Raw genomic sequence first — 24,800 nt, 5'->3', positions numbered from 1 at the left:
TTCTAGATTTCGGTTGTGATGGACTTGCCTCATGGGCGAGTTTGGACTACACACTCACTGGGTTAACGGGTTTTAGATTCAACACCAAACTTACCCAAATTCGAACCTATGGGTCTCTTTTTTATTACCCGACTCACTATAAATTTATACCTATTTTTCTCTCTCTTCAAATTTTCTCTCGGTCTCTTATTGCTTTCTGACGCTTCTTCGACGACGGTCACTCACTAATTACTCTAATAAGTATTTGTTCATAGGTCGTGATGACAAGAAAACCTTCACAAGAAAATAAAGAGATATAACGTTATATTTATATATTAAAAAAATATTCGTTCTAATCATGAAATATATATCTTGTAATATATCTAACGTAAAATAGTCAATTCAATGTATAATAAAAAGTTTCTAAATCTCACGTAATATAAATTATTATAACTCGATGCATGTTTGAATATTTAAATATTAAATGATCCAATAAATAATTTCAAGTGGTTAATTAAAAAAAAAATACAATATTTGAAATTCAATTCAATTTAATTTTAATAACTCGAAAATTAAAATAATTTTGAATATTGGATTAAGAAAGCACGAGGATATTTCTTTTAGCTGCAATTCATTGACCGAAGGCTATAATTTTTAAAATTTATTTTCATATTAATTTGAAGAAAATAATTAAGAATATAGAGTTTAAATTTAAATTAATGATTAGAATACTATATTTATCAATATTAATAAATTATTAAAAAAATTAAATATTAACCATTTGTAGATATTCTTCAAAATTTTTAATTTTTCTTATAAAAAAATTAAAATTTTAATGTTAGATATTTTTGTACAGTTATTTCTAAAAATGATTTGGGATATTTATCTTAATTTAAATAATAAAGTTAAAGCTATTAAAATTAATTAAAAAAAAAAAAAAAAGTCTAAATCAGGTAGCTGATTTTACTTGGCGGCAGACGACGGCACTAACCCAGCCACGTAGGTCAACAGGCTGGCAGTGGGCCCCACTCTCACAATTTTCACATTTCTGAACCTAGACGTTATTCCGTGTAGATAAAAATGTTAGACGTAAGTTTTGGTGTGACACGCGTCATTCGCTTACCTACACCTTTACCAACTAGGATTCTTCACGCTACCGGCTATTCCGGTCACCCGGTAACCTCCTTACCCTTTCTTCTTCCTCTTCCCCCTCCCATCTTTGCATCCAGATCCATCGTTGTCTTCTCTTCACTGGAATGCTCTTCTCCGATTAAACTGCATTTCGTTATTTTATTATAAATCTGTTTCGTTTTCGTTGTTCATCTCCATTTCTATCTGAATCCGGATTTCCGCTTCTTAGATGGAAGCTTCTTCTTCGTCTACAACCACTCCTCGCCGGTCGTTCTTCCGATACTGTCACTGTAGTTTTTTCAGGCGTTGTTGTCGTTGTTTCTGCTGTTTCTACTCATATCCTTAGGTGTGTTCGTTGAATTCGTTTTGTTCATCGTCTTCTTCTGCTGCTGATTTTCGGGATTATGGATTTTCGTCATGCCCAGTCGGATCTTTCTTTACGATTTAGTTCTCATGCCACATCTTCGATATCTAGAAGTTCGATTGGGGATAACTCGAGCTATTTGTGTTCGACGGCTTCGAATTCGTCGTATTTGTTGGAACTCCGTGAGCAAAAGGACGAGAAGTTCAATTTTGTGAAAGGGGACCCGGATGATCATAGCGATGATGAGAAGTTCAGCCTTCTAGGGCAACCCTTGCGTGTGAAGAGGCAGAGAGACAGTCAATCGTTTCTCAATCAGGATTCTGCGAAACGGTTAGCGATTATGGATGAATCGAGCCTTGAGGCGAGACGAACGTCGGTTAGGGCATGGGGGAATCAGTCGCTTCGAATTGCCGACCCGGAAATTCATGATATTATGGCGAAGGAGAAGCAGAGACAATATAGGGGTATTGAATTGGTTGCTTCGGAGAATTTTGTGTGCAGGGCTGTCATGGAAGCCCTAGGTAGCCATTTGACGAATAAGTACTCTGAGGGAATGCCTGGCGCTAGATACTATACGGGTAATCAGCACATAGATGAGATTGAATTGCTTTGTTGTGAGAGAGCGTTGGCCGCTTTTGATCTTGATCCTGAGAAATGGGGAGTGAATGTGCAGCCTTACTCTTGTACATCAGCAAACTTCGCTGTGTACACCGGTCTTTTGCTCCCAAAGGATCGAATTATGGGTTTGGATTCAGCATCGGGAGGACATCTTAGTCATGGGTATTATACTCCGGGTGGGAAAAAGATTTCAGCGGCTTCTATATTCTTTCAAAGTCTACCTTATAAAGTGAATCCCCTAACTGGGTACGTTGATTATGATAAGCTTGAAGAGAAGGCGCTTGATTATCGTCCGAAAATACTAATCTGTGGAGGAAGCTCGTATCCACGCGAATGGGACTATGGTAGATGTAGGCAGATCGCAGACAAATGCGGAGCAATTCTGATGTCCGACATGTCCCATATAAGCGGTCTTGTGGCGGCCAAGGTGTGTGGATTCTTCTTATAACATGTTTCTTGAGAATTGTGATTGAATTCATCATGTCAGACTTTAAGATTTCTGTAAGATAATGCGTTTTTTTATTGTATATGCCAACAATGATTTTAATTTGTTATGTTAAATTCTGATTGAGGTAATATGTTCCTGAAGTGGGGTGGGATTAGTTTAGCCCTTAGGATAGCGATTTGAACCTTCCTGCCATTTTTACTACTCATTTATGTCCTTATGACTTTATCTCTGCTGCAGGAATGTGCTAGTCCGTTTCAATATTGTGATTTAGTAACTTCAACAACACACAAAAGTCTCAGAGGGCCCAGAGGAGGTATTATCTTTTTCAGGAGGGGTCTAAAATCGAGGAAGCAAGGCGTGCTTCTAAATCATGGAGAAGAAACTGGCACTTATGACTTTGAGGACAGGATAAACTTTTCCGTTTTCCCATCGTTACAAGGGGGTCCCCATAATAATCATATTGCTGCACTGGCCATAGCGTTAAAGCAAGTGGCTTCTCTCGAGTACAGAGTATATATTCGACAGGTGAAGAAAAATGCGCAGGCTTTAGCATCAGCTTTATTGAGAAGAAAATGTAGATTGGTAACTGATGGTACAGACAACCATTTGGTGCTGTGGGATCTTATTCCTTTGGGACTAACAGGTACTGCACTCAGATATTTGCCTCCTCTTCTGGATATACATTGTTTAATTGCACACTAGATTTTATTGGTTCTCTGATATGATAAGACCCTTGAGCAAATATTGTTAGATATACGAACTTTTGGTGATTATTCTTGTGCTTTCTGAGTCCTCATTAATCGTTTATGCTGGATTATTGAGTTAGCTTTTGTGGGTTATCTCTGGGTTTGATTTGATTGCCTTGTCCCTAAAAGATAAGACGGAAGGGGTAATACATAGCTGTTCCCCTCTTGTGTAACCTGGCTTCTCACGCCATGCTATAGTCGTAGGTTCATTGCTTCTCAATTATTGGGGATGCCCACTTGAGTTGTTCTTTCAGAAAGAAATTTCTAACCTTCTTTCCTCTTTATTTATAATTCATATTATTTGTAAAAGCTCAAACGGACTGTTGGTAGATATTATCTTCTTTGGACTTTCCTTTTCAGGCTCTTAGTGAGAGGTTTCCACACCCTTATAAAAATGTTTCGTTCTTCTCTCCAACTGATGTGAGATCTCACAATCTACCCCCTTCGTTCCTCGCTGAGACTCGTTACTCTCTCCAATCAATGTGGGATCTCACACAGCTCATTGCCTTAGTAGGGTTCAAAGAATGTGATTTTCTCTCTAGTTAATATTAATTTCTACTTGAACCTTCTATGGATTTTCAAGTCCGCGAAGTGCTGAAAGTATATATATGATTGAATTTGTCATAGCTTATCGACTTTAAGCTTTTAAATTGAGGGGTGGCTGCTAATTCTTATACTTTTGTTGTTTATTTTATTTTGCAGCCAAGAACTATGAGAAGATCTGTGAGCTATGTCATATTACAGTCAACAAGTGTGCCATCTATGGTGACAATGGAGCCATTTCTCCTGGAGGAGTGAGAATAGGTGCGTACTTGTATATAGAGTACTCACTCAGCTGATTTTGCTCTTGAGATAAACTTATAGAAACTTATTTTCTTGTTCAGGCACTCCTGCAATGACAACCAGAGGTTGCCTAGAGGCCGATTTCGAGACGATTGCTGAGATCCTTCTTAAAGCAGTTCAGATCACAAAAATGGTCCTTCATAGGGAACACGGAAAACTACATAAAGATATAATGAAGAATTTACAAAACAACAAAGATATTATGGAGCTTCGAAACCGCGTTGAGGCCTTTGCTGCTTCATTCGCAATGCCAGGATTCGATATATGAATGTGTGAGCCTCTCTGCTTTTACACTACAGCTTCACTTGGTAACCTCAAACACGAACAAATTCATGCCACCCCCGCTTGTTTGCCTGTAAATTATAGAAAAAAAAGGTTGAAGTTAGACATGAATGAATCATTCATATACTTGTAACTGTGAATCCCAGATTACAATAGGGAGGTTTTTGCCTCAAATATCTCCCATTTACACATGGTTTTGGTTTGGTGCCACTTTTTTGTCAGAGTATGTTTAATCTCGGGATTTGAAATCACTGTTCATATACCTAATATTGGTACTTCGGAATAAAAAAGAAAGAAAAAAGGGGGAAGCTTTTGATGCAAGCAAAATCTACTTTTTGGAACATTATAGTGGGGGGTTTTGCCTTTAAATATGAAGATGATGTTTCACATTGGTTGGAGAGTAGAACAAAACACCATTTATAAATATGTGGAAACCTTTTACTGGCCGTGGAAACTTTTTCCTGGCCGACGCGTTTTAAAACTTTGAGGGGATGCTTGAAAGGGAAAGCCTAAAGAGGACAATAACTTTTTACTGGCGTGGCCGACGCGTTTTAAAACCTTGAGGGGATACTTGAAAGGGAAAGCCTAAAGAGGACAATATCTGCTAGCGGTGGATCTTGGCGTTACAAATGGTATCAGAGCCAGACACCGGACGATGTGCCAGTCTTCTCGCTGTTCCCCGAAGGGAGTAGACACAAGGCGATGTGCCAGTACCCCCAAAGGGGGTGGATTTGGAGGGGAGTCCCACATCGATTGGAGAAAGGGATGAGTGTCACGCTGGGCCCCGAAGGGGGTAAACTGTGATGTCTCACATTGGTTGGGGAGGAGAACAAAACACCCTTTATAAGACCTTCTCCTACCGTGTTTTAAAGCCTTGAGGAGGGGACTCACATTGGTTGGGAGGAGAACAAAACACCCTTTATAAGACCTTTTCCTACCGTGTTTTAAAGCCTTGAGGAGGGGATGCTTGAAAAGAAAATACTAAAGAGGACAATATCTATTAGCGGGATGGATCTGAGTCGTTACAATCATGTTATGTAGCACTATCTTAGATTGCATATATATTATTAACACGGGACATCGGAAGGGACCAACCATAAAGCATAAAAATGATTAGAACCAATGTCTTTCAACCTTACTTCTTCTTGAGCTGATTAGACTTGAGATATGATCAACACATTCCTTTTTTATAAACAAAAACAGGATAAATACAAATAAAAACCCTTACATAATTACATTATTACAATAATATAACAACAACTGTATGAACAACACAACCAAAAACCCACCAATAATACTCTCAAACAAATTAAACAAAAATCCAGTTTTCTCACACTTTCCAACTTCGACTCCTTGTAAGCCAATACGGCGACGTTCTGCTGATTTCAGTCCCCTTCTCCATAGCCAATCTCTCCCTGTTCTCTTCCTCCATTAACCATTTCAAGCTCTTCTTCTTCTTCTTCTTCTTCTTCACCTTCTCTTCCACCCAGCTCTTCGCCGGAGCAGACCTGCAACGCATTAGCAACAGCGCGTTCTTGGGCGGCGCAACCGGAGCATCATCATCAACAGTACACCTATTCATCATCCTATTCTCCTGTAAAACCATAAACCATTTAGAAAATGCAGTTCTCGAGCTTTCAGATTCTTCTTCTTCTTCTTCTTCTTCTTCTTCTTCTTCTTCTTCTTCTTCTTCAGTCGTGAAATCTGCTTCTGGGAAAGCTCTGAAACACCTAAAATCAAACCGGAGGCTGCGTAAACACGTTAACAATTGCATTATATCTTTCTTAAACCCTAAAGATTCCACCCAATTAACCCTCCTCCTCCGCCGTAATTTCCTCCGATTGTGAATCCTCTCTATCTCCTCCATCACCGACTGCCACCTCTCCCTGTTCTTCCGCCTCATCTTAACCTGCCCTGCACATGTCACTTTCGGCGACGACGGTTCCGACATCTCCGACCCCATCGTCTTCGCTTTCGCCCATACCACCGGACTCTCCGCCGATTTCCTCCGTCGGTGATGGTAACTCCGGCGGCTACGACGCAGCTTACTGGAATCAGAACCCCTCACTGGACTACAAAGCGGATTTGGCATTAAAGCCATACGCGATCGAGAAGGAAAACAAACCAACAAATCCGTGGATGAAATCCCTTTAGCTTCTCTACCCAATTTCATAATGAATCCGTTTTCCGGCATCTGGGTTTTGGGATTTGGGGTTTTTAAAACACAATTCTTACAGAGAATCAGAAGAACTGCGTTAAATTTTGAAACTCCCCTTTTTGGCTGCCTTGCAAATGGAATAAGGGTGAAGAAGATTGGTGGAAGAACAGGCATGTGGGGCTGCGTTTCTTCGCCTCTACTTTTCCTCCAATGCATTAAAGCCCACTACCTTTGTTTCATTATCCAATCATAGTCTAACTCCACCAGCCCATGCCATAAAAGCACCCTCCCTCGCTATCACCACAAATTATTCAATGAAACTATCGTTCAATAAACACAAGATGTAGAACATTTAATGATGTAAGATTGTCGGTCAAATTATGAAAGACTTATCTACGTTCATGAAATGATGTATTCTTAGGGATACATCGACCATCTTGACTTGCTCGGACACATCCGTTGGATGTTGTGTCGCACACAATTGATCATGCATTCATAAATGGTGTGTAATAAGGCAACCCTAATCCTCACCCAACGATTCAAGCTTTTGTTTTATAAAGAACCCTTGAATCAAAGTAATTAACACGAAATTTGGATCAACTTAGAATTAGATTACCTCTTAAAACAGATTTGGAACCTGTTCTAAATTGAGTCACTCCACAATATCAAGGCGGCTCGGTGCAATTCTACCAAGAATTGCTTGAAACTTAGAAATAGCAAATATGATGCTCGGATTTCTAAGGGAAACGTCTCAATTTGAGATCTGAATTACATTCTTCCACGAATTTGATTTTTACATAACATATTGTGGGTATTTATAGTCTCCCGACAAAAGACGTTTGTGGATGGGATTTATTCGCGTAAGTTCGAGTTCTGTTGTTGACATATTTTTTAAATCTTCTTGGGCAATAGGTCCATTTGGAACACAAATATGAACGTGAGACTTGTCGTGAGGGTGTCAAGATCAGGAGACGGTGACAATTTTTAAACAACTAACCAATTGTCCCACAAATATTTGGAACGGACAACAAGATATTCCCACTACTTTTTATCCTTTGTCTTTGGATATAGCAATCCCCACCTTCTTTCCAACTAATAATTCATATCTCTACAAAAATCTCCCAAATTAAGAATATAAGAAATGATTATTAGCTCGACGTATATTTTAGGTAAGGACGTTTGAAGTGTTCTTCTATAGAGAATGCTTGTGAACTAACCGAGCAGCTCAACTTCGATTGAAGTAGTCACAAATTTACATAAGCCTTTTCATTAGTGCAACGAGTCGAGAAGCTGGGATGACTAACAAACTAGAAACACACATTAGCGTACTGTTGTGCCTAACATGCTCTAACCCGCTCTAACCCTGGTGAACATATCATCGCACGAGCGTGAGTTTCTAGCTTGTAGATCATCTAATGTCATTAAGACCATATATATTTTTAAAAAATAAGAATCATTAATCAATTTTAACGTTTATTACAAATAATATATAATAAAAAATATTAAAGAGTAAAGAATTGAATTAAAATTTAGATATAATAGTAAAGAAAATATCTCGAACTATGATTGATTTGATTTGAATAAAGTGGAAAATAGTTACGAGTTGAAAATCGCATAGTTATTTAAATTAAAGTGAGAATGCAATTATGAGTATGGTGTTTGAGAAATTGGGCCCTCACGAGTCACGAGCTTAGAGTCTTTGTCATTGGACTTCGGCCAATTATTTGTCTCTTTATTGACTTAATATCGACCTCTTCGATCAGATGTGATATCAATATTAGATACAGTTGTTCGAATATGATCGTTATCTATATTTTTACTCTCTTTAGTGAAAAATTTATGTACAACAAGATGAGGAAATAGATAGCGATAGGAACATTGATGCATGAATCTGGTCACATCTCCACGTAAACTACTGATTAAGAGATTAATCGACGTATCATATACACTGTTATGCTCAACGAGGTTCGACCCATAGCTCAATGCTTAGATCAAAGTAATATCGAGACAAGTCCTAGTATTTACAGCGTTCTCTCATTGTATCATCGTATCATGACAAATTCATACCCGACAACGAGAAATCCACTGTGTGGTCATACATGCCTTGATTTCGTACCAAATCAAGAGTAAGATTTACCCGCTCGCAGCAAGTGCATGGTAGGCCGCCCCTAAGAAAAGGTTCTCGGTAGCGTGGATTCTAAGTGAGCGTTTTTGAAATCCTACCCCTAAAGAGACATTAATTGTCACAAATTAATCATAATTAACTTGATTTTTTAGTTACATTATGATAATTTATATTAACCAATTTCATTTATGCGGATAATTTGTTTTGTGCCCGGATATGTAATTACGACGATACTTAGGGGTGGAAATCAGAAAGCAGAGAAATATAGGGGGTTAAATGCAAATTACAGAAAATAAACTTGCTAGCTATTTTTGGATGAATATTTTCCACGTAACGAAAAAAAAAAAAAAAAAAAAATGGTTTCGTTCCAACTGAGTCAGGTTTCTGTTCCCCGGAAGATCAACATTCTTCCTTCGTTTAAAGATTTGAAACTCAAAAAGTTTCTTCAATTGATTGCTTTCCAAATTGAGCAATCAAAGCTGTTCAGATCATTCATTTCTTCATCGTGAATCGAGATTTCTCTCGCTCTCTCTCGTTTTCGGGATGGAAAGCTTGATGAACAAGATTCGTAAACTGGACGCTTATCCGAAGATCAGCGAAGATTTTTACAGCCGTACACTGTCCGGAGGATTCATCACTATTATATCCTCCATTATAATGCTCTTGCTCTTCTTCTCCGAGCTTCGTACGTTTCGCCATTTATATTATCTCGTCGATTCTGTGCTTGCTATGTTTGTTGTTGGAGGTTTTTCTGCATACATGTTTTGGAACTTACTTAGCTCAATTTGCTCAGGAATTAGATAATGTGTAGCGACTTTTTGGTAGGGTTCTTGGGGGTTGTTTTGTCACTATCATGCTTTTTTTTGGTATCTTATGAACAAAATGAGTGAGTAGATTAGTAAACAAAAAAGTGTTGTTTCTAGTTGTTTAGGGTAAGTATGTGTTTAATTACTTGTTTGCAATTGAATATTGATTGTATTCCTTGCCGTTTTCCTATTGTTTTGTTTCTTTTTCCTTTTTCTTAGGTTGTTCTGTTCTTGTTTCATGCACAGCTCTGGTTCTTGCTGCATGAAAGAGGGGCTGTTTGTTTGTGTTTTGTTTCCTTTATGATAACATGTTGTGAGTTTGCTGTTCTAATTTCAGGTTTGTATGTACATACTGTAACAGAGACAAAGCTTATAGTAGATACTTCAAGAGGAGAGCACTTACGAATCAATGTAATTTACCTGCAAAGTGGAAACATGTTTTTTATTTGTTTGTTGGTTTTCTACTCTGCTTACAAGGGTTCATTTTCTTTTAATGATTTAGATTCGTTGCATTTGAACACATATTATGTTTTTTCTTTTACTGTTCTTTATTTGGAAATATGCTCCTGGACTTGCACTTGAATGTGCATCGACGTAATATTCATATTCAATTGTGCAGTTTGATGTTACATTTCCTGCACTTCCATGTTCTGTTCTCAGTCTTGATGCTATGGACATAAGTGGAGAGCAACACCTTGATGTGGTATGGCATCCCTAAAATGCACTTATATGCTTGGCAATTGGAATCTTTTGGTTAATTTTAACAGCTAAATACTGTATCTCTTTCTAATGTCTTTTAATTATGCAGAAACATGATATAGTAAAGAAAAGAATAGATTACCATGGCAATGTGATAGATTCAAGACCAGATGGGATTGGATCATCTAAGGTAATTACATATTCTTTTGAAGGCTGGATTTTTTTCCCCTTCATTTTCTATCAACAATATATAGAGTCAGCACCAGATGGTGTTGCAAACGAGAATGATTTTTGGTGATTGTTGATTTTGGTACCTCGCACCGCTAAATTTAGGGTCACTGTATTATGAGTTTTGCTTCTTTTTTCCATTGTTATGGATTCTGTTTCTACTTCATGCAGATTGAGAAGCCTTTACAGAGACATGGTGGCAGACTCGAGCACAATGAGACATACTGTGGTTCCTGCTATGGGGCAGTAAGTTTATACTTCATTTTTTGGATTTTTATGTTGGAACAAAGTTTAATTACCTTTTCAAGTTCTTTACGAGTAATTTGAGAGAAATTCAGTATTACCGTACTTCATAGGTATTTATGGGTACATTCAGTAGATTACTTGTTCTCGATCGAACTAACCTGCCGATTCAAATTTTGAAGTTTGTTTAATATGTTGATTTAATTGGTAAAAATTTGAAACTGTATAATTGAATCAATCGCTAATTGAATTCTTTTTTTTTTTTTTTTTCTTTCCTTTTGTTCTGTTTTTCAGTTGGATGACGATTGTTGTAATTCTTGTCAAGACGTGCGTGAAGCTTATCGTAGTAAAGGCTGGGCTTTGTCTCATCCAGATCTAATTGACCAGGTTGGTTTACTTCCTGCATAAATTTTTTTTACTACATTTCTTTTGAGATGCAAACTGTGCGGTCATAAAAATATATTCAATCTAAATTTTCAACCAAATTCAGATAACATATATTTCATCTAAACCCAAATCAAGTTCTGTTCCAAATATCTGGTGATTAAACAATTTGAAAACCCACAGCTTAAAAGAATAGATGAATCAAACTACGCCTCTAGGCATTAAGAACGACAATAAATCAGGGTTAAGAGGAAGAGAGATTGACACCAGATTTATATTGGTTCACCCAAAGTGGTGGTGTCAATCAAGTTACATCGATTGAGAATAAGCCAATGCTGCAAAAACATCCAAAAAAAAATTACCACAAGGTCACGGTATTTCTTCTTGTCAAACAACACACAACAGTCAACACCCACGGCCTCTTCTTCTGTATACGAAAAAAACGCAGCCGCAGCCAGCTCAATTAAATTGCTAGGTTACTAATTGACAAATGGGCCTTGATTGTTTTGGGCTTCATATTCTCAACAAATTGTCATTTAAATATTTTTCTCTCCACTGAAATCTATTCGAATAAACTAGATAGTTTTCTTGACTGAGGTTGACTTTGGGAATGTATCTTCAATTTTGTGATTGTTCTGACAATTTGCTTCTCATTTAGATGCCGTCTTATAACAATTGCTTCTCGTTAAGTAACTAATTGTTCGAGAGGATTGAAATTGCCATTATTGGATATGGTTGCACACTTAGCATAGTGATAGCCCTCAGTTAAATTGGTCATAACTCCTTTCAAATTGTCAATTTTCATCAGATAACTCAAATTGGCAATTGATGTTCGTTTGCCAAAGAACTTCATGAAGCCCTTCTCGTTGTGTGTTCTGTTTTCACTTTAGGGAAATTTAGCATTCAGTTGATGTCTATTACTCTCTTTTTTGTTTTGCTTCAACGCTTTATTCCCTTAATGGTGAATGCTTATCATCCTAATTTACTTGGACATTGTTGTATTATACCATTTATTGTCTTCAAAACTTTTGTATAGCAAGATTGGATTATACTTTCTCGGTTGAATGGAATCTCTCGTATGTTGGCTTTATATTTTTAGTGCAAACGAGAAGGTTTCTTCAAAAGGGTGAAAAATGAAGAAGGTGAAGGATGCAATATATATGGGTTCTTGGAAGTTAACAAGGTGGCAGGAAATTTTCACTTTGCACCCGGAAAAAGCTTTCAACTACCATACTTCCAGATACATAATCCATTAGCGTCATTTCAGTGGGATACTTTTAATGTAAGGAACTGGTTTTGGAATGAGAAATTTGCTACATTTCTTTGCAGGTAACTTATCTCATTTATTTATATATTCTTCAGATAACCCACAGGATTAACAGATTAAATTTTGGAGATGATTTTCCAGGTGTTGTAAATCCTCTTGATGGGTAGGCTCCTTTCTGTTTGTTTAAAGTTTAATCATCCTTTTACCTTAAACTAATTGTAGTATTTTCCTCTCATTTTCTCCCTTTATTTTTCTTCTACTTCTGCTTCAAGTGCGCAATGGAGTCAAGGAACGCTCAGTGGAATGTTCCAATATTTTATCAAGGTTTTTCTAAGTTCAGTCATTTTTTTTTTCGATCATTCTTCTCGTTCTCTGGAATTAACATTTTCATGATGACTACATATTTGCGGTAGTTATATGATATATCTGATTGTTTCTATTTCTTGTATTCTGAATGTGATCTGGCTTTCATTATTTAATTTATAACTTATACGTTGAATGTATTTTTGTCTAAATCCAAGACACTAGTGTGAATGAGAGAGAGAGAGAGAGAGAAGAACTTAAGTTACTCATCTGCCAATTTCCTTTTTAACTTTTCCATCAAGATTTACTGTTCTTAGGATGGATCAATGTAGGAAATATTTTCTATATACACGTATACATGTATTTCCTGTCTCCTTAATTCTTTACCTCTCTAGAGTTATACTTCGAATGTTGTGCATCTACTTTATAATTCTTTACCTCTCTAGAGTTGCAATTTCTTTTCTTCTATTCTGCATTTCATATGTCAATTGGTTGAGTTTTTTTTTTTTACTAGAGAGATGTATCTCTACAATTTCTTTGCAGGTTGTGCCTACCGTTTACAAGGACGTGAAGGGAAAGGCTATAAAGTCAAATCAGGTTGAGTTGAGCTTGAATGTTTCTAGTTTATATCATTCGGTTGGTTATTTGTTGAGCTTGCTATTTAAGATCCTATATTGGAAGTGCAGTTCTCTGTAACCCAACACTTGAGGGGCATAGACGGAGAAAGCTTCCAGGATCTTCATGGAGTTTTTTTCTTCTATGACCTGTCTCCTATAAAGGTGGGATCAATGTTCTTATGTTGAAATTTGTTGCAAAGACCTTGAGCTTTGCTTCAAGCTCCTTTATGGGTTTTGCCTTGTTTACATCTTGGAATTTTTCGGATGTCTTAGCTAACCAATTATATTTCATTTTGTAGGTGACATTCACAGAGGAGCATGTCTCATTCTTTCACTTCTTAACAAATGTTTGCGCTATAGTTGGAGGTAATTTACGAGAGTTATTTGAACCTCGATCAGTTGACAATCCACAAAACTTCGATAATTTTTCCTTTTTCAATCAATTCAACTTTTCATGATCACTTGAATAGTTCCTCTACTCTTTTTGAAAAATCATAAAATCTGCTCGCAGTTGTAAATACTTCCTTTATTGATGCGATCCATGTCAAGTTTTATCCATGCCCTTTCCCCTGTAAACTTTTTAGTTTTCTGATTCACTTTCACTCAAACAAGTCAAGAACAAGCCAATCAACTTTCCTGATACATTGTGGTTTTGTTATGATACATTGTCTCACTTTTTAATGACTTCCTTCAGGAGTTTTTACTGTTTCGGGGATATTAGACTCCATTATATATCATGGTCAAAAGGCAATCAAGAAGAAGATGGAACTTGGCAAATTTCTGTGATCATCGGTTCAATTGAAGATAATCGATTCGTGAGATAAACATGCAGGATGAGTCTTGCTGTCGTGGGTATACTCTGCTGCTTTTGATCTCAACTTTCCCGATGACTCTCTTCGATCAGTAGCTTAGTTATCATCTCTGCTCATATTACATCTTAAAACCTCTTCTTTTTCTTCTTTTTCTTCCTTTTTTTCTAGTTTTTTCAGATGCTCAATTTCTTAGTTCTCAAATAGTATGAATATTCTCCGAAAAGTAAATAGGTTAGAGGGGTCATTAATTTATTCCCCGATACCTTGTATGAACTTGGAAGTAAACAGGTTTATTATCCGAGCTTTCTTTTTAGGCAAAATGAAACATTTCAGTAGAATAAATCATCTGTCAAATCCTTTCAGAAATCGACTTGTATTAAATTTTTCGGTTCATAGATGGGATTTTCTGTTTGCCTTCCGTGTTAGGAACCACGAATCTCTACAATAGTATAATATCGTTTACTTTGAACATAAACTCTCATGATTTACTTTAGGCTTTCCCAAAAGATCTCAAGATCTCGTAACAATGGAGATGTAAGAATTACTGATAAACTCATTAATTAGTTAATATAGGACTCTCTCCCAACCTTCCGTAATATATATATTCAAATTTTATTGGTTGTTTTTATCTACATATTTCTTTAAGTTTCGATGTTAATATCGATATTAGAAAGTCGAACCAGTCATTTGTGTAACCATAAATACTAGACAATAAGAATAATATACCAATGAAAAAATGATTACAACTACTACGACTGACAAAAGAAATAAGAACACGAAATTAAATCATACCATGGTCTTGCAAGAAAAAAAACCAGCTGACCATGGTAGACATTTACATAATATGTGACAAAAGAATTTGAGCCATGAGTCTCGGCCTGCAACCTTCAAAAAACTCTGTTGCAGGTGCCGTCGAAGACTCCGATCAAATTATTAAGGCAAGATCGAAGCCCAATCTATCTCAGAAGGATATTTCTCGAGCATTGAATTCTCCCAAGCTTGATTATGTTCCCATGGCAGCTCTGTGAAATCAGGGAATGTAAGATCTGATAATGGTGAAGACCCTGCAGACCCATCGCTCTCCACCTTCACAGCCGCCGCTTCCGCCACCGTGGAGGAGGAGGATTGGGACCTTGACTTCTTTGAGCTGCCTTTGGGCGGCGGCGCAGCCAAGTTATCACAAATTGCTTGGAGCTTTGCATCAACAGAGGAATGTAAAGGCCTATACGCACCGAACTCGCCTTCAACACAGGAGCCTTGGTGCTTGAGGTGCGGGAAATTGAGCCTGGCAGAGTCCCCTCGTAGCTTGAAGGCTGCCTTGTCATACGCCAACGCAGCTTCTTCAGCAGTGTCGAAGGTACCAAGCCAGAGCCGAGTTCGGTTCCGTGGCAGCCGGATCTCCGCCACCCATTTCCCCCAATGCCGTTGCCTTACCCCTCTGTAAAGCTTCGTGGGTTTTGAAGATGAACCCACTTGCTTCATCGGGATCGCCTTGGGGCAGAGGAACATGGGCGTCGTTTGTTGATTCAGCTGTTCGCTTGGTTTCCCATAAGCAAAAGGTAATGGGGTTTGGAAATGGAAGATTTGAGATGGCTGTTCGTACCCAATAAGGGTTTGGGTCGAGAACCCATTTGAAAATTCTGAGTTCATCGAAGTGGAGCAGCCATTAGAGCACTGTTGAGGAACAGAGTGAGAGAAATTGAAGGAAGAAGAAGAAGAAACAGAGGAGGAGGAGGAGGAGGAAGCAACTTTGATAAAAGGTACAATTGCTTCCATTAATTCACCACCAAAGTGGTCTGTTTGAGATCCTTCACTATAGAAATCCATGGCGGCTGCCATTAATTCAAGAACAAAAAAGATAGGATTTGTTTACAGAGGAACCTGATTCTTGTTAAAATAGAAAGAAAACAGGCCACGAACAAAGAATTATCAAAAGGGTTTGAATAAAATAAAGAACCCCTTCATATCAAAACACAAAATTAACAAGAAAAACCAACCTCGAGGGACTAAAACTCACCCTCCAAGAACAGATTGATCTCTCGATTAAACACAAAAACACATTAAATTGAAATAAAAAACAGAAATCCTGAATCTTGATTCTGAAAATACCTGTTCTTCTCCACAATCCTAAGCTTGGTTATTGTTCATCACGAACAAACAAACAAACCCAAAAATCAGAACCTGAAAAGCACAGATAATTAACAGAAAGGGATTCAGAGAAGCGGGGAGTTGCAGAAGGGGGGAGCAAGAACAACGACGAACTTCAAACTTTAAACTGATTTTTTTTTTTTTGTCTTCTTCTTATAAGCTTAATTCTATGTGTGTTTCTGTTTCTCAGGCTACAATGGCGTATCCCCTTTTTATAAGCCTCCAAAAATTCACGAGCGTTATAAAAATAATCTCAATTATCCGCCATAGCTTAGCTTCATAATCACGTTCATCCAAGTTTCGTTGACCAGAAAACCCTCGTGTTCATACTTACTCACTGATTACTTTACTCTTTGTTTTGCTTTGCAGCCAAATAATTCATCCCCTCCTCATATTTCTTCCTTCAAATTTTGTTATAACTCTCATATTATTAAATCTAAATCTCGTTTGAGAGCTCTAAACTCGTAAATCTTTGCATCTTTTTATTTAGGTGTTATTTAGGTGAGAATCCCACATTGGTTGGTAAGGAGAACGAAACACTCCTTGTAATTATGTGGAAACCTTTTCTTAGCAAGCGAGTCTTGAGTGAAGCACAAAAAAGACAATATCTACTAGCGGTGGGCTTGAACTTGTACATCGTCGGCATGACCCCGATTGCATTACGCACACCTGGAAGAGGCCCCACACGGTTTTGTGAGCTTTTGTGTGTCAGCTCATTGAATACTGAAATTTATAGCAAGTGGGCCAATGGGTAAGTCTAAAATTTTGAATTTGATGCCTCATTTTACTTTTCCACCTCGATCGACACCCACAATCAGCCACTGATTTTCATTATATTCATATATATATATATATATATTATATTGGGTTCTAATTATAGTATTTATGTTCCGAAAATAACAATATGATCATATGGGTGATGATAATTATTGGTAATCTTCTCATGGGTTGACTAAAGAGCATTATTAATGAATTTTATTATAAAGTTTAATTATTCGTATAAATGTTTAAAGGGGAGAACGTGCATGTATTATGGGCATTAAATGAAATTATTGGAATAAAAAATGAGTTGGTGAATGGGTCAAACGGCTCTACAAGAGCACGATGGTGTATAGTTGACAAATTCATAACTCATCTCATACGTTGATTAGAAGATAACTCGATTGAAATTACTTAGAACAATAAAAAGTACGAGATAACAAACATAGGAATGCCGGTACGAACGACGGGTGGTGTTTCAATAGCGATGACAATAAAAATTGTGAGAGTAGTAACAGAAAAGAAAAAGAGTTGTTTGACGAAGGGAATGGAGTTTTGGACGTGAGGGGATAGATAAGCTAGTGGGATTTTGTTGGGTTCCACGAACTCATGTGCATGTTGCACGAGTTAAGTTGGAACTCATGTACACGAGTTTCATAATATTATTCTCGTAGATTCTATTTCTATGTACTGTGTCACCTCAAGTTCATATATGGTACACGAATTTACCTTAAATCACTATCATAAGACATGATTCAATTAATTACTCGTATAGCTTAACTAGATTTAATAACCCTATTTTTACTTTGGCAATTATCTTATATTTATTTTTTATTAATTGAAATTACATTATTTAAATAATAAAAAATCCCCAACAAGCGACACGACAGGGAAGGACTTTTAGGGTAGGAAACTCAACCATGGTTAATTGCATGAGAAAACCGTAGTTAAATTCAAGTTGAAGTCAAGTTAAAGTGAGGTTAGAGAGGGAAGAATTGAAATTTGAAGCGAGGAGGAAGAAGCCGCGTTTATGGAGAAGTAAGGTGCGCGTGGGACAAGGTCTTGGACTGCGGCGCCTGATTCTGAAGACAAGGCCGTGGGTTCTACTCTTGTGAACATCCCCACGCGCATTTCCAACTCGTTGCAGCTGAATGTGAGATGGTTTGAGAGCACGCGCTGAGAATCGCGTGGGAAAATGTAGGAAGGGGAGGGAAGCAATGAATTGACCAAATTGGGGCTGAGAGAGAGGGAATCCGGAATGGATGTTGGAGCGTGTTGGGCGGGGCATGAATTGGAAAATTCAGTCACGTGCCCGACACTCTCCCGTATCAGAATTCATGAAGCCGCTTTCTTTCTCCTCCATCATCTATTTCTATTTCTATTTTATTATTTAAAATACATTATATTTTAATTCTTCTATTTTTTCTTTAATTTTATTTTATTTTATACTTCATTCCATTTTAATTTTTGTATACATTTTTTTTTATAAATGCTCGTTTTGTACGTGGGTTCACAAAATTAACTATAATTTTAATCAATATAAAATAATTACAATAAATCAAAACTTTAAATTGTCGAGATACGAAAATACTTAATTATATGTCAGAAAATTTTATAGAAAAAAAGTTTAGTATAATTCAATTAGTTGAACATTACTCTTAATCTTAACCTAAGATTAAATATTTATATATATATATATATATATATATATATTCACAATTAACATCTACTATTATTATTATTATTATTATTATTATATAAACCTCATTAATAGTTGTTAATTAGAAATGTGATTAGAGAAAAAGAAAATGAGCTGTATTTGTGTTAGTTTGAAGGTACAAAGTAAGCATGTGTGTAGAGTTCCAAGACCCAACTCATCAATTATTTATTTTTTTTTTTAATTTTTCTATATATATCTCTATTCCATTGACTTAATATATATACTAATTAATCTCCTAACACTAATTAAAAACACATAATCATTACCATTTTAAGACTTATTTGCCCCCATCACTTTTTTATATTACTATATATTCCTAAGCATTGAGGCTTGAATCCTAAGCCCACACTAAGAAAAAATCTGAGCCCAATGATCAGATGTGCAACTTTGGAGATGAAAAAAAAGTTGCAAGTTTTTAACTACTTTTTTTTTTAATTTTTTTTTTTTTTTTACCCTTAATCCACAGTAAAGAATTATTTACTGTTGCAGTTTGAGTTTAGCATATCAAATCATGGAGTCCATGTACCTGTTGTGACGTCTTCTGTTGAACTCTAATAAGCTACCGTAAGTTCTATCAGACACACCAATGAAAAGAGATTCACTATCTGGGCTGAATGATATGCCCGCTATCTCTCCAAACATATCAATTTCTTGTCCTTCAACCCAACCTGATTCGGTGTCAAAGATATGCACGAAGTCTGCTGGTTCAGCCATGGCCATGAATCTTCCATCTGAGCTGAATTTCACAGCTCTTATAGCTCCCATCCTACCCTTTACAACGGCCATGGACTCTGACATTTTCCTTACATCCCACAGCCTACAGCTTGTATCTTGGTTTCCTGTAGCCAGAATATGCCCATTTGGATGCCATGCTGAGGTGAAAGAATAGTCTAGGTGCCCTCTGAGGTTCCCAATTGTCTGCTCAAAACCAACTTACCATTTAGCATTCGACTATTTTTTTTTTTTTTCCTACATTGAAGTACATCCACTGCAAAAGAAAGAAAGTACTCACTCGGCCCGAGTTCGCGTCGGTGATCAAGCAATCTGGATTGTCCCCAAGAACAGCAAGCAGCTTCCCATCTGGACTGACGGATGTGTTCTGTAAGAGAATGGTGTAAGGCCACATTGTTGAACTATGAAACTGTAACGATGAAAACCTGACTGGGTGGCACTCACATTTACGGACCAGTCGAACGAGAAGCAGCCGAGGGAAGCGAAATTCTCAGCATCGAAAATCCTGACTTTGGCATCATTGTTTGCTGTCATGATCCTTATTTTACCACTGCATTAAAACAATGGTTGGTTATTCGTCTTCTTTTTGTATGCTACTGCAAATATAATAATGATGCTTACACTGAATCTGGATAGATATCAACTGCATTGGTGATGGCATTCTCACTTGCTGTAATTTTTGTGCAGAAAGCAACCTGGGGATGATTTAGGTACTGAACGAAGGCACAAGAAAGACAAGAACGAGGTGTTTAGAACCACACAAGGAAAATGTAATGGAAGTTATCAAGTGTGCTTGACTTGCACACCTTGCAAATAAGTTCCCCTTGGAAACCACCAGCAACAATTAGATTCTCTTTCACAGCCATGGTGCTTATCTGAACTCTGGAAAGTGACTGAGACCTCAGTCCTGGGAGTTTCTGCATACGCAATCGAAACTATAATCAATATGCGCATTTTTTTGCTAAAATCAAAACGGTTCCTAATGCTTCCGCTATATAGATGAAGAGTTCATTTCCTTCGATTGTTATTAGAGCAAGAACTCTACCTTCGTAAGAGTTCATTTGGAATGGTTCCTAATGCTTCCAATGAGAAAGTGGGGCCTCATTGTTCAAGTTCCGAAATCAGTACATAAGAAAACAACTCAACTACTTTTTTCTATGGAAATGAGTGAATTACGTCTCATGATATTGTGTTTCCAACTCCCTATTTAGTTAAGTCCCAAGACATAGTGAATCGGCTAAAAGAGTCATTCTCACCCATACAAATTAAAAGACAAGCTCTCACGGGCAGGAGTTCATAACTCACTCAGGACTAAGACCGAGTCGCATATGATCATCATGTAAAATATTAATCTTCTCAATTAACAGATTTATAAGGAGAGATTAAATATTTCTTGGTCTAGTCTTATACAAACTTAGTATATAGAATACTCTCACTTGCATGTCTTCACATAAACGATTTGGAACAAATAATTTGTAATGATTACAAAGTCGATCGTATCAATAGTGTAATCAAGATAAAACACCCAACCTTATCCACATATCATAGATCCTTTAGGTTATTACTTGAATACGATCCTCCTGTATGTCGAATACATACTGTTCAAGATTACTTTAATAACCTTGAATTTTCATACGATAGATAATATTAAATTATAAATAAAATAATTAATTAGAATGAGGAGGTTTTAAAGCATAAATCCCAAATAAGCAAGCACGTTTATAGATCAGTTAGACCACATACCAAGGTGGGAACAACTGGTTTGGATACGTTTAGTACTTCTTTGCTCCTTCGAAGCAATGAAGACCAGTGCAATACTGAATAGTTCTGCATTAGATATACATCATGCTTTGAAGTTGCCCATAACAGATTTCTGAGCTGCACAGATTAACAAATGGTACCAACGAGATATCACCGACTGCACTAGGATGTTTAAAACAAATACAAAGAAGATCCAGGAACGGCGCAGTTCCAAACATTTAAATGGCCATGAACACGAACAAGTATGATAACAAGAACAAAAACAAATGCTATGAACAAGAATCTCAACCTGGAAATGCACAATTGTTGATTTGACAAGCCTCGTATTGAACTGAAAGTCATAGAAAGAATTCCCCATCTCTACTTGCAAGCATTCCTGTTAAGCAAGAAAAGCACAATATTCGCGAGTTGTCTTCAAAGTTTATTCTTCAATCATGCGAAGAAGTGAGGAACAGTAACTCCATAATTTATATTTATTTGAAAATCAGGAAAGTAAATTAGGGATTCCAAGAGAATCTGGAATCGTCAATTTACTTGAATCAAACGCAACTAGCTAAACAAAATTGAATTGACGGCTCCCATGAGAAGACCGAGCGACTGACCTTTTCGAGGTCTTGGCGAGGGCGCGAGAGGCTCTCGTAGTTTCTGTACTGTTTCAAACGAGTCTCGCGGCACTTTTCCCTTGTAAAATGAAGCCGCTCCCAAGGTATGCCCTGTATGTCTTTCCCATTTCTAGCTTCCAACGCAGACGTATCGGTTCTTGATTTGCTCTGTTAAAGTCGCACGTCATTTTCAGTAATTGCTCCCACTAAACAAAACCTAATATAAAAAGGCAAGGATACTATACCATCTCAAAATCATCCTCGAAATCAGAGTCCAGAGATTCCACGTCGCTACTACTCTGCATTTCGCCGTCATCAAAATCAGCCACGTCGTAGTAGTCATCGACGAGGTAATCGAGGAAATCATTTCCGAAATTTTCCATCGATCTGCAAAACGAGAGTCCACTTCCGTCAGCGAACTAACAGAATCCGAATCCGCCTCTGAGCCGACGCCGGAAGCGAATAGCTAGAAATAAGTTTCCAAAAACTGATAACAAATATATGTTTAAAGCAACTATCTCAGCACATTACAACTGAAAAATGCTTGCGACGAACCTTTCACCAATGATCGAAAGCGACATTCATCGCAGAAGCGAAGAGCAGAGTCGAACAAACAGTACATTAAAACAGAGGAAAAGAGAGAAACAATACCTAGGAATGTTGAGAAACCGGGTAGAGAATTCCAGGAAGTGTAAATAGCGACGGCGAAAACGAAATTGAGAGGAGATCACACAAGAACTTCCGAGGAAGAAAAATCCGACAGAAAATGCGTCGTGGTAGTAAGAAGAAGAAGAATCGGAGACTAGAATTTCGAAGTTCAGAAGAAATTAATCGGAGAAACAGAGGAAACCAAAGGAAGAAGAAGAAGAAACAGAGAAACGTCTAGAGAACTTCGGATGAAAAGAGCGAGGGAACGCCGAGACTAAAGGCTGTATATATATATATATAGTGAATAAAAGCAGAGGCGTAACAAATCGGATTCCGGGTCGGGTCGGGTCAATGGTGAAATAACTAATAAGCCCATGCCAAAAATAATGACGCGTCAAAATATTAGGTGAACAGAATGGTGTTTAGGAAAGGAAAGTTAAGGGGCCTATTCGTAAATTTGCCTTTTGAATTATTTTTAAATATATTTGGCTTTTTGTTAAAATTGACCGTGGAATTTTCATTACGCTTATAATCAAAATAGAATTCAAATCATAAATATTAAAATGGAGTATTATCTATTTATTTATTTTGATATTTATTATATATATATATAAAAATAAATAAATAAATTTAATGTTTTTAAAATATATATATGAAATAAAGAAGAAATTACGAAGTATTTATGAGAAGCATGATTGGTGGTGAAAATGGATGGAATTTGACCGGCAACTCTAACGGCCAACCGCTAAATCGAACTGAGAGAGACACGTGTCAGTAAGTTTTATTATTTTATTATTATTAATTGGACGACATTATCCAGGTCCACTAAAAAACATGTCACATTTCCCAACCTTAAAAAATTATCTACAAAATTATAAAATGTAATGTGAACGAGTGTGAACAAACGAAATTTAGTATTTTTAATTATAATCTTTTTAAAAAATTATTCGAGATTTATTAAGATTAAAATATAATTTATAAAATAACAAATATAGCGGGGATAAAAAGATTATATTATTCCAATAATACCAAAAAGGTTTCCGCATTTAATAGGTTGCTTGCATAACATCTTGTCATCAATCCACGTAGCTAAGCTTGCTACTTGCTACTTCTACTTCATCCACTCCACTGCCCGATCATATCTTACATATTCAATACAATTGTGCCAATTAAACCGTTTTATCGTTGTGGACAAAATCGTACATCGATGTAAACAACCGTATCAACTAAAATATCTCAGTCATACAATATGAGTTTTATTTAAGTGCATAATAATTTACTGGTATTGTATTTTATTAATATAATTTTAGATTATTTTATTTCCTTTAAAATTATATTATATAATACTTATGTCGTGAGAGCCGGGAAGTCAACCATTGGATTTGGAATTTGGTCAAATCCTTGCTCTTGTTTTTTTTTTTTTTTGTTGACTCAAATTTTCTTTAATTACTTACCTTGATAAATACTATTTATTCTTTTATGTTTTTTTTCAAAAATATAAATAATAATTGACATGGAGTTATTTTATTCGGACATATGTATACGCGCTTACATTATTTGTTTTAAGTGCATTCATATATGTAACAAGAATAAAATAAAATATACATTATATACACTAACTATATATATATATATTTAGTGGTTGGGTGGAATCTTGTTTTATTTATTTATTTGACTAACATGAACAGTTATAGTTAAAGGAATTATGTATTCAACCAATCCACATCCAGTTTAATTAATATAATTTAATTTTTAAAATGTGATATATTTACGTAATATTGAAAGATATTTTTAAAAAAATAGTTTAAATTATATTTATTTTAATTATTATATTTGTTCGCTCTAATTTTAAATTATATTTATTTTAATTATTATATTTGCTCGCTCTAATTTTAAATTATATTTATTTTAATTATTATATTGTATATGAGTATAATGTTGTGTTATTTTCCACTCACAATTATAGCATAACACAATACTCAATAAAATTTTGAAATATCGTCAAGTTTTTTACTAAATTTTTCATGATATATAATATTCATGTATCAATATTTTAAATAGAAAGACCAACGGCTCAGAAGTATAAATATTAAAATTAATATTTTGAAATAATAAAATTAATTCTCGTAATGTGAAATGGGAGTAGCTTAAACTATGAAAATGGGGTCGTAAAAGAGCAATATAGGTATCGTGCTACTGCTCGACGACCTGGTGGAATGATGTACCGTAAATAGTGAGAATCTAATAGCCGAAAACCTCGTTAGAAAGTTGAAAGCTTCTAGATGGGTGCAAACCAAAACCAAAACCAGCAACTAAAAGGCATAAATAAAAAGAATCCAAACCTAGCAGCCCCACTCACACTTTAAAGAAGAAAATT

General features: G+C 36.3%; 5 protein-coding genes across 7 annotated transcripts; 2 read left to right on the top strand and 3 right to left on the bottom strand.

The window, feature by feature from the left end:
* Nucleotides 1–1,157: 1,157 nt before the first annotated feature.
* On the top strand, nt 1,158–4,602 carry LOC111788645 (serine hydroxymethyltransferase 7). The gene is made up of 4 exons (XM_023669068.2): nt 1,158–2,519; nt 2,778–3,183; nt 3,989–4,090; nt 4,171–4,602. Exons 1-4 carry the CDS (start codon nt 1,515–1,517, stop codon nt 4,395–4,397), a joined length of 1,740 nt encoding a protein of 579 aa, XP_023524836.2. The 5' UTR covers nt 1,158–1,514; the 3' UTR covers nt 4,398–4,602.
* A 977-nt stretch (nt 4,603–5,579) lies between these two features.
* On the bottom strand, nt 5,580–6,803 carry LOC111787660 (uncharacterized). Its single transcript, XM_023667678.2, has one exon. The coding sequence runs from the start codon at nt 6,783–6,785 to the stop codon at nt 5,742–5,744; it is 1,044 nt and encodes a 347-aa protein (XP_023523446.2). The 5' UTR covers nt 6,786–6,803; the 3' UTR covers nt 5,580–5,741.
* A 2,252-nt stretch (nt 6,804–9,055) lies between these two features.
* LOC111789119 (uncharacterized) lies at nt 9,056–14,408 on the top strand. Of its 2 annotated transcripts, none has more exons than XR_015419760.1 (13): nt 9,056–9,379; nt 9,838–9,911; nt 10,120–10,203; nt 10,309–10,389; nt 10,599–10,673; nt 10,965–11,057; nt 12,154–12,336; nt 12,417–12,484; nt 12,594–12,655; nt 13,168–13,221; nt 13,311–13,403; nt 13,541–13,607; nt 13,936–14,007. XR_015419760.1 is itself a non-coding variant. In XM_023669765.2 (13 exons), the coding sequence occupies exons 1-13, from the start codon at nt 9,238–9,240 to the stop codon at nt 14,025–14,027; spliced, it is 1,158 nt and encodes a 385-aa protein (XP_023525533.2). In that variant the 5' UTR covers nt 9,056–9,237; the 3' UTR covers nt 14,028–14,408. The 2 variants fall into 2 exon arrangements, 1 of the variants encoding a protein (XP_023525533.2); XM_023669765.2 differs by having other exon boundaries at nt 12,594–12,645; nt 13,936–14,408.
* Nucleotides 14,409–14,755: 347 nt separating this feature from the next.
* LOC111787642 (ethylene-responsive transcription factor RAP2-13) lies at nt 14,756–16,564 on the bottom strand. The gene has a single exon (XM_023667660.2). The coding sequence runs from the start codon at nt 15,890–15,892 to the stop codon at nt 14,987–14,989; it is 906 nt and encodes a 301-aa protein (XP_023523428.2). The 5' UTR covers nt 15,893–16,564; the 3' UTR covers nt 14,756–14,986.
* Nucleotides 16,565–19,141: 2,577 nt separating this feature from the next.
* Nucleotides 19,142–22,697, bottom strand: LOC111787765 (putative WD repeat-containing protein C2A9.03). Of its 2 annotated transcripts, none has more exons than XM_087121825.1 (10): nt 22,427–22,697; nt 22,021–22,216; nt 21,776–21,943; nt 21,463–21,549; nt 21,156–21,290; nt 20,219–20,329; nt 20,034–20,125; nt 19,857–19,962; nt 19,693–19,779; nt 19,142–19,598 (listed from the first exon to the last, which is right to left on the bottom strand). In XM_087121825.1, exons 2-10 carry the CDS (start codon nt 22,156–22,158, stop codon nt 19,185–19,187), a joined length of 1,338 nt encoding a protein of 445 aa, XP_086977951.1. In that variant the 5' UTR covers nt 22,159–22,216; nt 22,427–22,697; the 3' UTR covers nt 19,142–19,184. The 2 variants fall into 2 exon arrangements, with proteins under 2 accessions (XP_086977951.1, XP_023523577.2); XM_023667809.2 differs by having other exon boundaries at nt 22,021–22,162.
* Between the last annotated feature and the right edge of the window lie 2,103 nt (nt 22,698–24,800).

This window comes from Cucurbita pepo, chromosome 2, assembly GCF_057944985.1.
Source record: "Cucurbita pepo subsp. pepo isolate OVF chromosome 2, ASM5794498v1, whole genome shotgun sequence".
In the NCBI taxonomy this organism is placed as follows: Eukaryota; Viridiplantae; Streptophyta; class Magnoliopsida; order Cucurbitales; family Cucurbitaceae; genus Cucurbita; species Cucurbita pepo.
This window is presented reverse-complemented; position numbering and strand designations above follow the sequence as displayed.